The sequence below is a fragment of the Ornithorhynchus anatinus genome, chromosome 4, assembly GCF_004115215.2.
Source record: "Ornithorhynchus anatinus isolate Pmale09 chromosome 4, mOrnAna1.pri.v4, whole genome shotgun sequence".
NCBI lineage: Eukaryota > Metazoa > Chordata > Mammalia > Monotremata > Ornithorhynchidae > Ornithorhynchus > Ornithorhynchus anatinus.
Window position 1 is genome coordinate 76451139 of NC_041731.1, and position 13121 is coordinate 76464259.

General features: G+C 48.5%; 1 protein-coding gene across 1 annotated transcript in view; it reads left to right on the plus strand.

Moving 5' to 3' along the window:
- Positions 1-12093, plus strand: part of MED30 (mediator complex subunit 30) — a gene marked incomplete at its 5' end in the record, with an annotated part of 29235 nt that extends 17142 nt beyond the window's left edge. Inside the window, one exon of the mRNA XM_029063155.1 lies at positions 11700-12093. Coding sequence (XP_028918988.1) covers positions 11700-11795 — 96 coding nt within the window. The remainder of the gene's footprint in view (positions 1-11699) is intronic.
- Positions 12094-13121: the final 1028 nt, after the last annotated feature.

Here is a 13121-nt window from a genome sequence, read left to right on the forward strand (position 1 = left end):
CTCCAGCTCTCTCCTGGACCCCCTTCAATCTGGCTTCCATCCCCTCCGCTCCACCGAAACCGCTGTCTCTAAGGTCACCCGTGACCTCCTCCTTGCCAGATCCAACGGCTCCTACTCTATCCTGATCCTCCTCGACCTCCCGACCATCCCCTTCTCCTCCACACCTTACCGCGCCTTGGCTTCAGGGACTCTGTCCTCTCCCGGGTCTCCTCTCATCTCTCTGGCCGTTCATTCTCGGTCTCCTTTGCGGGCTCCTCCCTCTTGCCCCCTCCCGTCCCCTAACTGTTGTAGGGGTTCCCCAAGGGTCAGTTCTTGGTCTACTTCTGTTCTCCATCTACACTCACTCCCTTGGTGAACTCACTCACTCCTACGGCTTCAGCTATCATCTCTATGCAGATGACACCCAAATCTACATCTCCTCCCCCCTTCAGGCTTGTATCTCCTCCTGCCTCCAGGATGTCTCCACCTGGATGTCCGCCCACCACCTAAAACTCAGCGTGGCCAAAACTGAGCTTCTTATCTTCCCTCCCAAACCCTGCCCTCTCCCTGACTTCCCCATCACCGTGGACGGCACGACCATCCTTCCCGTCTCACAGGCCCGCAACCTCGGTGTCATCCTTGACTCAGCTCCGTCGTTCACCCCTCACATTCAGTCCGTCACCAACGCCTGCCACCCTCACCTGCACAATATCGCCAAGGCCCGCCCTTTCCTCTCCATCCAAACGGCTACCTTACTGCTACGGGCTCTCGTTATATCCCGGCTGGACTACCGTGTCAGCCTTCTCTCCGATCTCCCTTCCTCCCGCCTCTCCCCGCTCCGGTCTATTCTTCATTCCGCTGCCCGGCTCATCTTCCCGCAGAAACACTCTGGGCTTGTCACTCCCCTCCTCAAAACCCCCCAGTGGTTGCCTATCAACTTTCTCACGAAACAAAAACTCACTTTGGGCTTCAGAGCTCTCCATCACCTTGCCCCCTCCTTCTTCACCTCCCTTCTCTCTTTCTACCGCCCACCCCGCAAGCTCCGCTCCTCTGCCGCCCAACTCCTCGCCGTCCCCCGTTCTCACCCGTCCCGCCGTCGGCCCCCGGGCCGCGTCCTCCCGCCGTCCCGGAACGCCCTCCCTCCTCACCTCCGCCAAACTGACTCTCTTCTCCTCTTCAAAGCCCTACTGAGAGCTCACCTCCTCCGAGAGGCCTTCCCAGACTGAGCTACCCCTTTTCCCTCTGCTCCCTCTCTGCTCCCCCTCCGCCCTCTACCTCCCCCCTTCACCTCCCCTCAGCTAAGCCCCCTTTCCCTCTGCTCCTCCCCAACCCTCTGCTCTTCCCCCTCCTCCTCCCCTCAGCACTGTGCTCATTTGTATATATTTTTTATGGCCCTATTTATTTTGTTAATGAGGTGTCCATCCCCTTGATTCTATTTATCGAGATGATGTCTTGCTTTTGTCCGTCTCCCCCGATTAGACTGTGAGCCCGTCACTGCGCAGGGATTGTCTCTATCTGTTGCCGAATCGTACGTTCCAAGCGCTTAGTACAGTGCTGTGCGCATAGTGAGCGCTCCATAAATACTATTGAGTTGAATGATTGGAGCATGAAAAGGAAAAGCTAAGATTGAAAACTGACAAAACCCCAGGATTCCGGCCTCTTATTGCTCCAACTCGTCTTTCCCCGCGTGCTGATGAAATATTAAAGAGAGAGGGACCCCTTCCCACCCCCCAGCAGGTTTTCGGGGCGGCGAGGCCTAGAGTTGAAGCAGCCCCCCATTTACCAGTCTGCGGGAGAGGCTTTCCAGAGAGAAATCTGGGAGCTGAGCTCCACCCAGAACAACCCCTCGGGTTGCCGGAAAACGTGCCGAGACAGTGCCTCCTCTTCCCATTGGGAAATAGAGTTCCCCACTTTCCTTCCCTCCAGTATTCCTCTGCCTTTTGCCGTCGAGTCGTCTCCGACCCGCAGCGTCACCGTGGACGCCTCTCTCCCGGAAAGCCCCACCTCCACCCGCAGTCGCTCCGGTAGTGTAGCCGTAGAGTTTTCTTGGTCAAAATATGGAAGCGGTTGGCCACTGCCTCCTTCCGCTTGGTAAACTTTTGTCTCTGCCCTCCACCCTCTCCCGTGCCGCTGCTGCCCAGCACAGGGGAGTTCTGACTATCAGCGAATCGCCTTCCGCTCTCTAGCCACTGGCAAGCTAGGAATGGAATGGGTAGGCCCTTGTTTGACTCTCCCTCCCGTAGCCGAGACTGGTAATAATAATAATAATGATGATGGCATTTATTAAGCACTTACTGTGGGCCATGTACTGTTCTGAGCGCTGGAGTAGATACAAGGTAATCAGGTTGTCCCACTTGGGGCTCTGTCTTCATCCCCATTTTGCAGATGAGGTAACTGAGGCCCAGAGAAGTGAAATGACTTGCCCAAAGTCACCCAGCTGACGGGATTAGAACCCGTGACCTAATAGTAATAATAATATTGGTATTTGTTAAGCGCTTACTATGTGCCGAGCACTGTTCTAAGCGCTGGGGTAGTCATAGGGGAATCAGGTTGTCCCACATGGGGCTCACAGTCTTAATCCCCATTTTACAGATGAGGTAACTGAGGCCCAGAGAAGTGAAGTGACTTGCCCACAGTCAGCTGACAAGTGGCGGAGCTGGGATTCGAACTCATGACCTCCGACTCCAAAGCCCGTGCTCTTTCCACTGAGCCACGCTGCTTCTCTACTGGAAACTCTCCAGGTGCCATCCTGAGTAGGGGTCGGAATACCTCACCCTACTTTAAATGCGAATCACCAGTCACAGCTCTGTTGGCCTTTTTTTCGGCATGTGGGTGGAGAATCCTTCTTGTACAAGGGTGAACTGTTGGAATCTTTTCAGCCTTCAATAATGTATGAACTTGATTCGTTCAGTTTAAATTCTAGAGAGTGTATGCCATGTAGAATATGGCTCTGGTATTTGGTGATTCTCCATCGGTCGCGTGTCTCTCACCCGAAGTCCTCTTCCCTCTGAAATCAAAGATTTTCCAGACGGGCGAAAGCGCTGCGGCAAGCTCTTTGAATAAGGAAATGTCATCTCCAAAATGAAGTGCGTCTCTGGGGCCACACGAGTAGTTTGCTCCAGTTCGGTGGTACGTCGGGTTCTGATTGCACTGTGGAGAGAGACTTTGCCGCCGTAACTGGCCGCCTGCAGACAGGATGACATTTCCCCGAATCAGATTCCCAATTGAAGTCGTCGCCGTTAGAAACTGAAAGGTTTAAATGCATTGACTTGATTTTAGCGGGCTGACTCTCTGGAAAAATCTAATTTCATTTTTGTGTTCCCCGCTTGTCTGTGATTTTAATCAATGATCTTTTCAGTTCCGCCGCAATTGATTTTTCCTCTCTGTTAAATCCGGTGGCTAGATATTGGTAGATAATTTCACAATAAAATATCAGGGTGAAATTCTAGCTGCTTAAGATGGTGTCCTCAAAATCCTCCTTAACTTATCGTGGGGCTGTAAAAACAGGTCGTTTTCAGTACCGCGCTCGTTTTCCTTCCCTCCTGGCTCTCGTGCGAGCGCGGAACGATTCTTGGCAGAATTTTCGGGTTTCTTATTCTGTCCTGTCGGTTGACCGAATAATTTCGAGTCGGATTCTTTGAGAGATGTTTCTGAGGAAACTCAAACTGCAGAAATTTCCTCTGTATTCCTCTGTCCTTTTCACATTCAGATAGACCTTTCCTCAAGGCAGAATATATAATTTCCACTAAACAGGCATCTGTCTATAATAAGAACTTACATAATACTACAGCTTGTTTTATGTAACCGATAGCTTGTAGGCATCTCATCTGCTATCACTTCAGCAATTCGTTCGGATTGTCTTTTCAGCTCCTGCGGGCCATCGCCATTCTAAACTTTTGTTTTTGCCCTGATCGAAATGGCTCACACGGTTCCGTTCTCGACGCCAAACGGGGCCGGATTGCCAACGCCGTGGAAGCAGTGCATTAAATTCCAAGTGACGTGGGTCCCGTTGGAAAAGTAGTCCTACCAGGGTACTGTAAAATTTTAGAAGACACCAGGGCAGGTCCGAACATTCAGGCGTGAAAATCAAAAAACATAAATTCAGGGCGGAGAATGGCTATTTGAATGGCACAGACGAAAATCCAGGGGCCCTAGCCGAGCACAGACCAAAAGTGAGGAGACTGTACTCTCAGTGTATAAAATCAAAAGCCAACAGAGTAGGAAGCTGTCGAGGGGGATTTAGGGTGTGGGACTTAGGAAGTCATCTTTTTGCTGTACCGTGTCCCGGCCAGCCCCTTAGAGGGCTTTGGGTCAGCACGCTTTACGAAGGATAAAGAGCACCGAGGAGTGATCCATACCTTCATTCGTTCGGTCGTATTTCCTGAGCGCTTACTGTGTGCAGAGCACCGTACTAAGCGCTTGGAAAGTACAATTCGGCAGCAGATAGAGACGATCCCTGCCCAACGACGGGCTCACGGTCTAGAAGGGGGAATCAGAGCGAGGACCAGAGAGAAACCACAAAACGATTAATGGTTGAAAAGTGAGCCCTGTGAAGAAAGCGTAAGGAAAGTGGGATTGTTTAGCTTGGAAAAGAGGAGGCATAAAAACTGTCCTCAAGCCTATGAAATTATTTATAACCAAGCACCCTAGTAGGTACAAGATAATCAGATCGGATACAGTTCCTATCCCACACTGGGCCCCCGAAACCCGGAATGGAGAAAGCAGGAATTGGACGGTCCCCATTTTAGAAATGAGGAGACCGAGGCACGGAGAAGTGACATGTCCAGGGAAACTCAGCAGCCAAATGGTGGAGCTAGGCCCAGTTCCACCTTCTAGACCGAAAGCTCGTTTGTGGGCAGCGATACCTGTCTGCCAACTCTTGTTACTCTGCCACGCGCTTAATGCTCTGCGCACTCTGAGTGCCCGATGCTTACCACTGATTGAGTTTGTATGGGCAGGCTAGAGGAGAAGCAGCGTGGCTCAGTGGAAAGAGCACGGGCTTTGGAGTCAGGGCTCATGAGTTCGAATCCCAGCTCTGCCACTTGTCGGCCGTGTGACTGTGGGCGAGTCACTTAACTTCTCTGTGCCTCAGTTCCCTCATCTGTAAAATGGGGATTAAGACTGTGAGCCCCACATGGGACAACCTGATCCCCCTATGTCTACCCCAGCGCTTAGAACAGTGCTCGGCACATAGTAAGCGCTTAACAAATACCAACATTATTATTATTATTAGAGGACGGGTTTTTAGAAATCGAGTCACTTGAGGGAAGTGTAGCACTTAGTGTAAATAAGTGGCCTGATCTAGCTGGGTTTTTTGGAATCTACCTGATCTATACAGCTGTTATGGTATGATGGCTAATGAATTTTGACAATGGCAGCTGTCCACCTCTGAATCCATCAGTATCTAGATATGGCAAGATCAGATATATTAAGTGCCATATATATTTAATGTCCCGCTTTGAATTTCTCTGCATTTATTCGCACTCTATTAATACGCTTAGTGGATGACATATTTTGACATATTGTGGTGTTTATTTTCCTCGTGTGCCGATTTGGTTTTTTTAAAGCTCAATGGCAAGATGGTGTTGGAAAAGGGAATTCCGTAGTACCTGATGAGAAAGAAGGTGTGAATATGGGCAGGAATTTATTATGCCGTGTGCTTGTGTAGGAAGGGAAGACGACCTGTTGTCTTGTACCCGAGTGCACAGTACAGCCCTCACTGTGTGACCAGCCGGGACAAAATATAAACATTCACTCTACAGTGCTGTTGCCCCATCCTCTTGAACCCGTACGTATATAAATTCTAAACTAAGTCCCAGCCAAAAGTAGAGATCAGATTTCTTTTAGCATTGCAGAAATGTTTAATTTCACGGGCGAGGCTTGTCTCAGAAGGTTTCTGGCTTGGAGGCCCGGGCACCGGCTCCAGGGGAGCAGAGAGAGCGAGAGCGGCATCTCCCACCCGGTTTGGGGCAACAGATCCCTAAAAAAACAATTCCCAGGTGCTAATATGATGAATTCTAGGGGGAAAAATAAAAAAAGAATAAAGAATTTCTCAGCGGGGTGGGCAGAGAGTGTGGACCTTCCTTGACCCTGGGGTCTGGGAAGGGGCCGGAGGTGGATCCCCTTGTCCTCGGTTGTCAGGGCGAGACCCCCGTTGTCCGCACTGGGTCGTAGGGGCAAGAGCAGAGTAGAATCTCTAGGTTTGGGGCTCAGTGACCGTAGTTCATTCAGGTCTTGAGCACCAGGGCGTGGGCTAATATATTGGTGTTTACACTTTGGGAAAATCGATGCAAAGTCTCACCTCCCGAATTAGTTCTTCCGTCAGAATACTCTCTGTTAAATTTGCCTCCTCTCCCATGCTAGGCTAGTGAAGCTCTTTGGCAGATAGAATTCATTTTACAAAACAATCGACAGCCCGTTGCCAAATCCTTCTCATTCTAAGGTGACCTGATTTCCAGCTCTGCTCAGCGGAGGGCAGTTAGCACGTTCGGGTGAGTTGCGACAGGAGGACGCTTTTTAGTTTTACTCGGTAATCTGATGCTTGGTCGAAGGTGGAGGTTTCTTTCTTCTCCCGTTATACCGCTACCTCCCCCCCAGTTAGTGTTCGCAATCGGCTCGGGAAAATACGTTATGAGGTGGGAGAGCGCGGCCAAGGAAGGTGATGGCAGGATCCCGTCGGACCACGGTAATCAGTCCTTAACCTTGGAAGGGAAGCCACTTGCTCATATTTAAAATTCATTGCTTACTACAAACTGATCTTAAGCGGAGCAGATCGGTTCCCCACGAGCTCCTAATGACCACCGATGTAGCGTCAAGGGAAGCAAGTGATGAAATCCAATAGTTTACTACAGGTTTTCAACTTCTGAGGCTTTAATTTCATCAGGTGGGCTGAAAGCCCTATACTAGTTCGCTTGCTTTTAAACCGTCTTCCCCCTAAGCCCGTATTTTCCACTGATATAACAGTAGTAGCCGCAGTATAGTGCCTGATCCTGGTTTAGGAACCCATCTTCTATTTATAGGACTTTTTTGTTGTGGGATTTTTTTTTTATAATTTTTTTTTAAGGGTACTTGCTAAGCACTTACTATGTGCCAGGCGTCGTACTAAGCCCTGGGGTAGATAACAAGCAAATCAGGTTGGACACAGTCTCCCATGGGGGTCACAGTCCCAGTCCTCATTTTACAGAGGAGGTAACTGAGGCACAGAGAAGTGGAGCGACTAACCCAGGGTCACCCGGCAGACAGGCGGCAGAGCCCGGATGCGAGGCCAGGTCCTCCGACTCCCAGCTCCGAGCTCCTTCCATTCGGCCACGCTGCTTCTCGTTGCTTGGTCCCGGGATAAGATGGGTCCCGACTAAAGGTTTCCACTGCGTCACGGTTCTCGGAAACCGATCGTGTCGTCAAATAGAGCCACGCCGTGCCTGTCGCCGGCTTCACTTAGCGTTGTCCGGAAGTGGGATTGGAAATACCGAGACAAAAGGAAATTGTGGGTCTCCGCTGGACCGAGGGGAGAGAGAGAGGCCGTGGAGCAGCCTCTCTGCCCTTGCCCATGACAGAACGTGCCCTGCAGTGAATGGGGAGACCTGGTCAGGCGGTCAGCGGTATTTATCGAGTGCTTACTGTGCGCAGAACACTGTAGTGAGCACTTGGAAGAGTCTCGTCTTGGGCTAAGTCGTCTCCAGTGCGGTACAAAAATAAACGGACTCATCACAAGGTACATTGGGAGTGGGGCGGGAGGAGAGGAGGACGTATTCAGTTAGGCTCACCCAAAATGGAAGTGATGATACCCTGTAAGGTCCTCGGAGCCTAGAGCGGGTACTTGAAGTGTTTCTAGACAGATTCACTTTCTAACACAAAGCTACTCTTGTTTCTATTTAGTGTTTTTGCCTTTTCATTATTATCCTGTCATAGTGGAACTTATTTTTCAGGATGCCAGGATTTGTTTTTTCTAGGGGGTTTGGTTTTTGGGGTTTGGTTTTTTGGGTATTAACTGACAGGGTTAGAAAGCATCTGAGCCCCTTAGGAGGTTGCTTTAAACTGTCAGCTCATGCGGAATGAATGTAAATATTTTCAGTGTTGTGTGTTTGCCTTAATATTTATAATAATAATCGTAGTAGTTGTTAAGGGCTTATTATGTGCCAGGCACTCTACTAAGCACCGGGGTGGGTACAAGCAAATTGGGTTGGACACAGGCCCCGTCCCGCATGGGGCTCACAGTCTCGATGCCCGTTTTACAGATGAGGAAACTGAGGCCCCGAGGAGTGCCCAGTGTAACACAGTAGACAAGTGGCGGAACCGGAATTGGAACTCGTGACCACCTGACTCCCAGGCCCAGGCTCTATCCACTACGCCATGCTCTTTCTGTCTTCATCATATCGTGGGATTGAGAGACTTCTCAATCGTTGGCATTCACGCTCTCTCTCTCTCTCTCTCATAAGATCGTTTGGTCGGTTAACATGAATCAATCAGTGGAATGTATTGAATGCTTACTTTTGCACAGAACACTGTACACAGCGCTTGGAAGAATTTAGTACAACGGAGTCGGTAGACTTGCCTACCGAGAGCCACAGACTAGAGAAGCAGCATGGCTCAGTGGGTAGAACCCAGACCTGGGAGTCGGAAGGTCGTGGGTTCCAATCTCGGCTCCGCCACTCGTCTGCTCAGTGACCTTGAGCCAAGCACTTTACTTCTCTGTGCCTCAGTTACCTCATCTGTAAAATGGGGATTGAAACGGTGAGCTTCACGTGGGACAGAGACTGTGCCCAACCTAATATCCACCCCAGCACTTACTACAGTAACAAATACCGTAGTTTTTAATTCTTATTAAAGGGAGACAATATAAGGCAGTTGTTCCTTTTCAGTTAAGAAGGATGTAGTGTTTGGTATTTGTGGGTCCTTTGGATTAATACGTAGTGAGTGAGTGAGTGGCCGGAATAATCGGCGAGCTGAGTTCAGAACCGTGCTTTTTTGTTCATCTTTAAAACATTGGCCACTCGTGTACTTCCCCGTAAGGGATAATTCTTCATTGATCCCCGTAGACCGAATACCCGCGAGAAGCCGAGAAAGTTATTTTCTCCTAATTTAGACTAAATGCCCGCTGAAAGTGAGTAACTTGTTTTCGTTCTTAAGTGGTGGCACGAAGATAAGCTTTAGATGCCAGTGTGTTTGAAAACTAGTCCATATTAGGAATACTGACGTCGAGAATTTTTACGGCCAGTTATCTAATCAAGGAAGAAGAGTGCTGTTAAGCACCCATTCGTCTCATATTTGGAATTGTTTGAAGAAAGCAGTTCCAGCCGTCTGGGGATGGAGGTCCATTTGGGGATGGTGGAATTAATTTTCTCCTACACATATACATGTATACACGTATGGAAAGAGCCCGAGCTTGGGAGTCAGAGGTCGTGGGTTCTAATCCCGGCTCCGCCGCTTGGCAGCCGTGTGACTTTGGCCCAGTCACTTCACCTCTCTGGGCCTCAGTGACCTCATCTGTAAAATGGGGATTGAGACTGTGAGCCCCACGTGGGACGGGGACTGTGTCCAACCCCATCTGCTCGTGTCCACCCCAGGGCTTAGTACAGGCACATAGTTAAGCGCTTAACAGATATCAGCATTATTATATATAGTGCCTTTCATCCAAAGGGCATGATAAGAAATTTACTTCCTATGCGGGACTGTTTGGATATCTTAATAACAGTTCAGTAAAGTTTGAATCTAAAGACTCTGAGCCACAGTAACTGAGTTTGGTATTAATAAAGCAAGACAGAACAGTGGACTGCCTGTGATTTAGAGTTGATGGGGCAGAAGGGACTTGCCAAGGGGAGGAGGCGTACAAACTCCACGTCGAACTTGTACCTTGTATCTACCCCAGCACTTAGAACAGTGCTTGCCGCATAGTAAGCGCTGTACAAATGCCATTAGTAATAGTTTTACAAATAGTAGGAACAGAGGGAAGTCGAAAGGCACAACTGGTAATCGCAGGAGTGTGGAAAGATGAATGTAAAACTTGACATGTAGTCTACGTACGTTGATGTACATATGCTGTAAGAATTTTGTTGACATACAAAGAGTGACTGGATAGGAAACGGGGCTGGTGGACTCACCCGATGTATTTGAGCACCCAGATTTAGGAAACTAGCACTTTTTTTCCCCTAGAATTCATCATATTAGCACCTAGGAATTGTTTTTTAGGGATCTGTTGCCCATTTGAAACAAACTGGAGTGGCTAAGTTTTAAAATGTATAGGAGAAATAATATCTGAATATTAAATTACAGTCACCCAGTCCTTTTGTGTGTGTGTGTGGCGGGGGGGGAGGGGGGGTGTCCTTTTTTTAGTACTGTCATTTTAGTTGAGTGTTGGTAAAATCCTTTGCAAACTCACGTCTGGTACGAGGGATTTGCCCGCATCGTATTTATCAGTGATTAAAACCGCTCTCATTTTCCAAACATCTGCAGAAAGAATCGAGAGTATCGATTTCTGGAATAGTGTCTGCGGAATCCGTCTTCATTTGAAATGCGTCAGTTTCGTGTTAAAACGCCTCTCTGAAGGCTTGGTGTTTGTGATGATTTAGGGGCACCAGGAGATTCAAAAAGCAGAAAGTCACAGGTGTTATTTAAATTGTTCTCTGGATACCTAAATCTGAAAGGAAAAGATGGGTGGACACCGTTCTTTTAACCTTCAAAGTGAAGTCCTCATTGGTTGGACCAACAGAGATTTTTTAAATTCCATTTTCTTTTGGACTCTGAGTGGAAGGAGGGGAAAGTCAGTTGGTATTTCAATTAGTACTCTGTCTCCTGCTCCTTCTGTGGACACTACCTAAAGCAGTATGTAATGAAATGGGGGGGAAAAAAATCATCCCCTATAAAGATAACAGTACATTGGAAGTGAAATGCATTAAATCAACATTCATTTCTATTCATCCGGAATAAGCTGTTACTCACCTGGGGAAAGTAGAGTAGCTATTGCTGAGGCAGCTATACGGTTTTCTGACGCATTTACAAATCGCAGTAAGAAAAATGTATAAAAGCGCATCCCAGGTCTTCCACCTGAATGATTTCCCCCTTGTGATTAGAACCAGTCATATTTGACTAGACCCTCCGCATTTCAGGCGAGAGCGAGCAGAGGGGACTGAAATCAACGAGGTTGTAGGACCCCGGCTCGGCTTGCTCCGTTTGCTCCTGGGAATCGGACCCCGCTTCCCATCCCCACCGGGTCACGGTACAGAGCGGGAGCGGCCCCGGGCGGATATCCTCGCCCCCCACCCCACCCCATCTCCGGGAACCACCACCAAATCCCAGTTGAGGCAGCGCGAAAGACTTTCGGAGCCTTGACCAGCGCGCCCTATGAAACCCTGCTCAGGGAAGATGTGGGGGGGGGGGGGGGTGGGGGGTGGCGGGCCTGGGGTAAGGAAACAGCATTGGTTTGCTCAGGTCGCATAGAAGAACAGACCGTATTATAATAACAATAATTATAGTATCTGTTCAGCACTTACAATGTGCCGAACACCGTTCTAAGCGCTGGAGTAGGTAGCGCTGGTAATCAGGTCGGACACAGACCCGGTCCCACACGGGGCTCACAATCTTAATCCTCATTTTACAGGTGAGGGAACCGAGAAGTGAAGTGAGTTGCCCAAGGTCACGTGGCGGACCGGTGGCGGAACCGGGGGAGATCGACTTAGGGGTCTTCGTCCGATCAAACCCCGCTGAGAAATTCTTTATTCTTTCAGAAACTCAAGCAGAAGAATCAGCAGCTGAAGCAAATTATGGATCAATTAAGGACTCTCATCTGGGACATAAATGCCATGTTGGCGATGAGGAACTAAACGGATTTTTAAAAGTCAGTGCTTTCCCAACCGTCATAACGTTTATCATTTTATCCGGAGTTCTGAGTTTTGGTTCTTTTTTCTGCGAAGTAATCTGTTTTGCCATCATCCCAACGGAATAAAAAATTGATGGAACTTAACTATCTAAACATCTTCTATCTGTATAAAGTATTCATGTGACATATGCTATCACTTGTATTTTGATTAGTGTGTCAGGATTTCCCTAAAGTAAAAACCAAATGGTGGCAAGGGTTTTTTTTTAAAAAAAAAATCAATAAATTCTTTATTGCTCAAAGAAGTTTGGTTTTTCTAATTATTGTTAGATTTTTTTTTTTTACAGCATCCCTTTTGATTGAACGGGAAAGCTATTAAAAACTATTCCTGTGAAGTGACAGTACATTGCAAAGGTCCTGAAGAAATCTTAAAATGAGCGGGGTAAGCGTAAGGTGAAATTATAAATGTAGCATATGAAAGTGTGTCTGCGTGTGTATTTTTGTGTATGTTTGTGACCGTCATCTAGATTTGAAGATTATGCAACAAACGCTGATATTTAACCGGTGTCTACGAGAGCGGCCGACAAGACCGGTGGCGGGTGGACTGACGGCCCCTTTCTCGTCATGACTTTTTTGTGTGTGGTTGTTTTTTTTATACTATTTAAGTGCTTACTATCTGCCAGGCACTGTAGTAAGTGCTGGGGTAGGCACAAAATAATCACATTGGACATAGCCCTTCTTCCACATAGGGCTCACAGTCGTAATCCCCGTCTTACAGGTGAGGTAACGGAGTTTCAGAGAAGCCAAGTGACTTGCCTTAGGTCACACAGCCGACAAATGGCCGAGCTGGGATTAGAACCCAGGTCCGTCAGTTGTAATGGCCGCCCCTTGCTGCACCATCTTATCGTAATACCAACTGGTATTTGTCAAGTATTTGCCGTGTGCCAAGGGGTGTACTAAAAGTGCTGAGGTAGATGGACACAGCCACTGCGCCACGTGGGGCTCACGGTCTAACCCAAAGTTCTGGGCCCATTAATAATAACAACACGGGTGTTTGATAAGCGCTTACTATGTGCAGAGCACTGTTCTAAGCGCTGGGGGAGATACAGGGTCATCAGGTTGTCCCACGTGAGGCTCTCAGTCTTAATCGCCGTTTTACCGATGAGGCCCAGAGAAGTGAAGTGACTCGCCCACAGTCACACGGCTGACAAGTAATAATGTTGGTATTTAAGCGCTTACTATGTGCCGAGCACCGTTCTAAGCGCTGGGGTAGGCACAGGGGAATCAGGTTGTCCCACGTGGGGCTCACGGTCTTCATCCCCATTTTACAGAG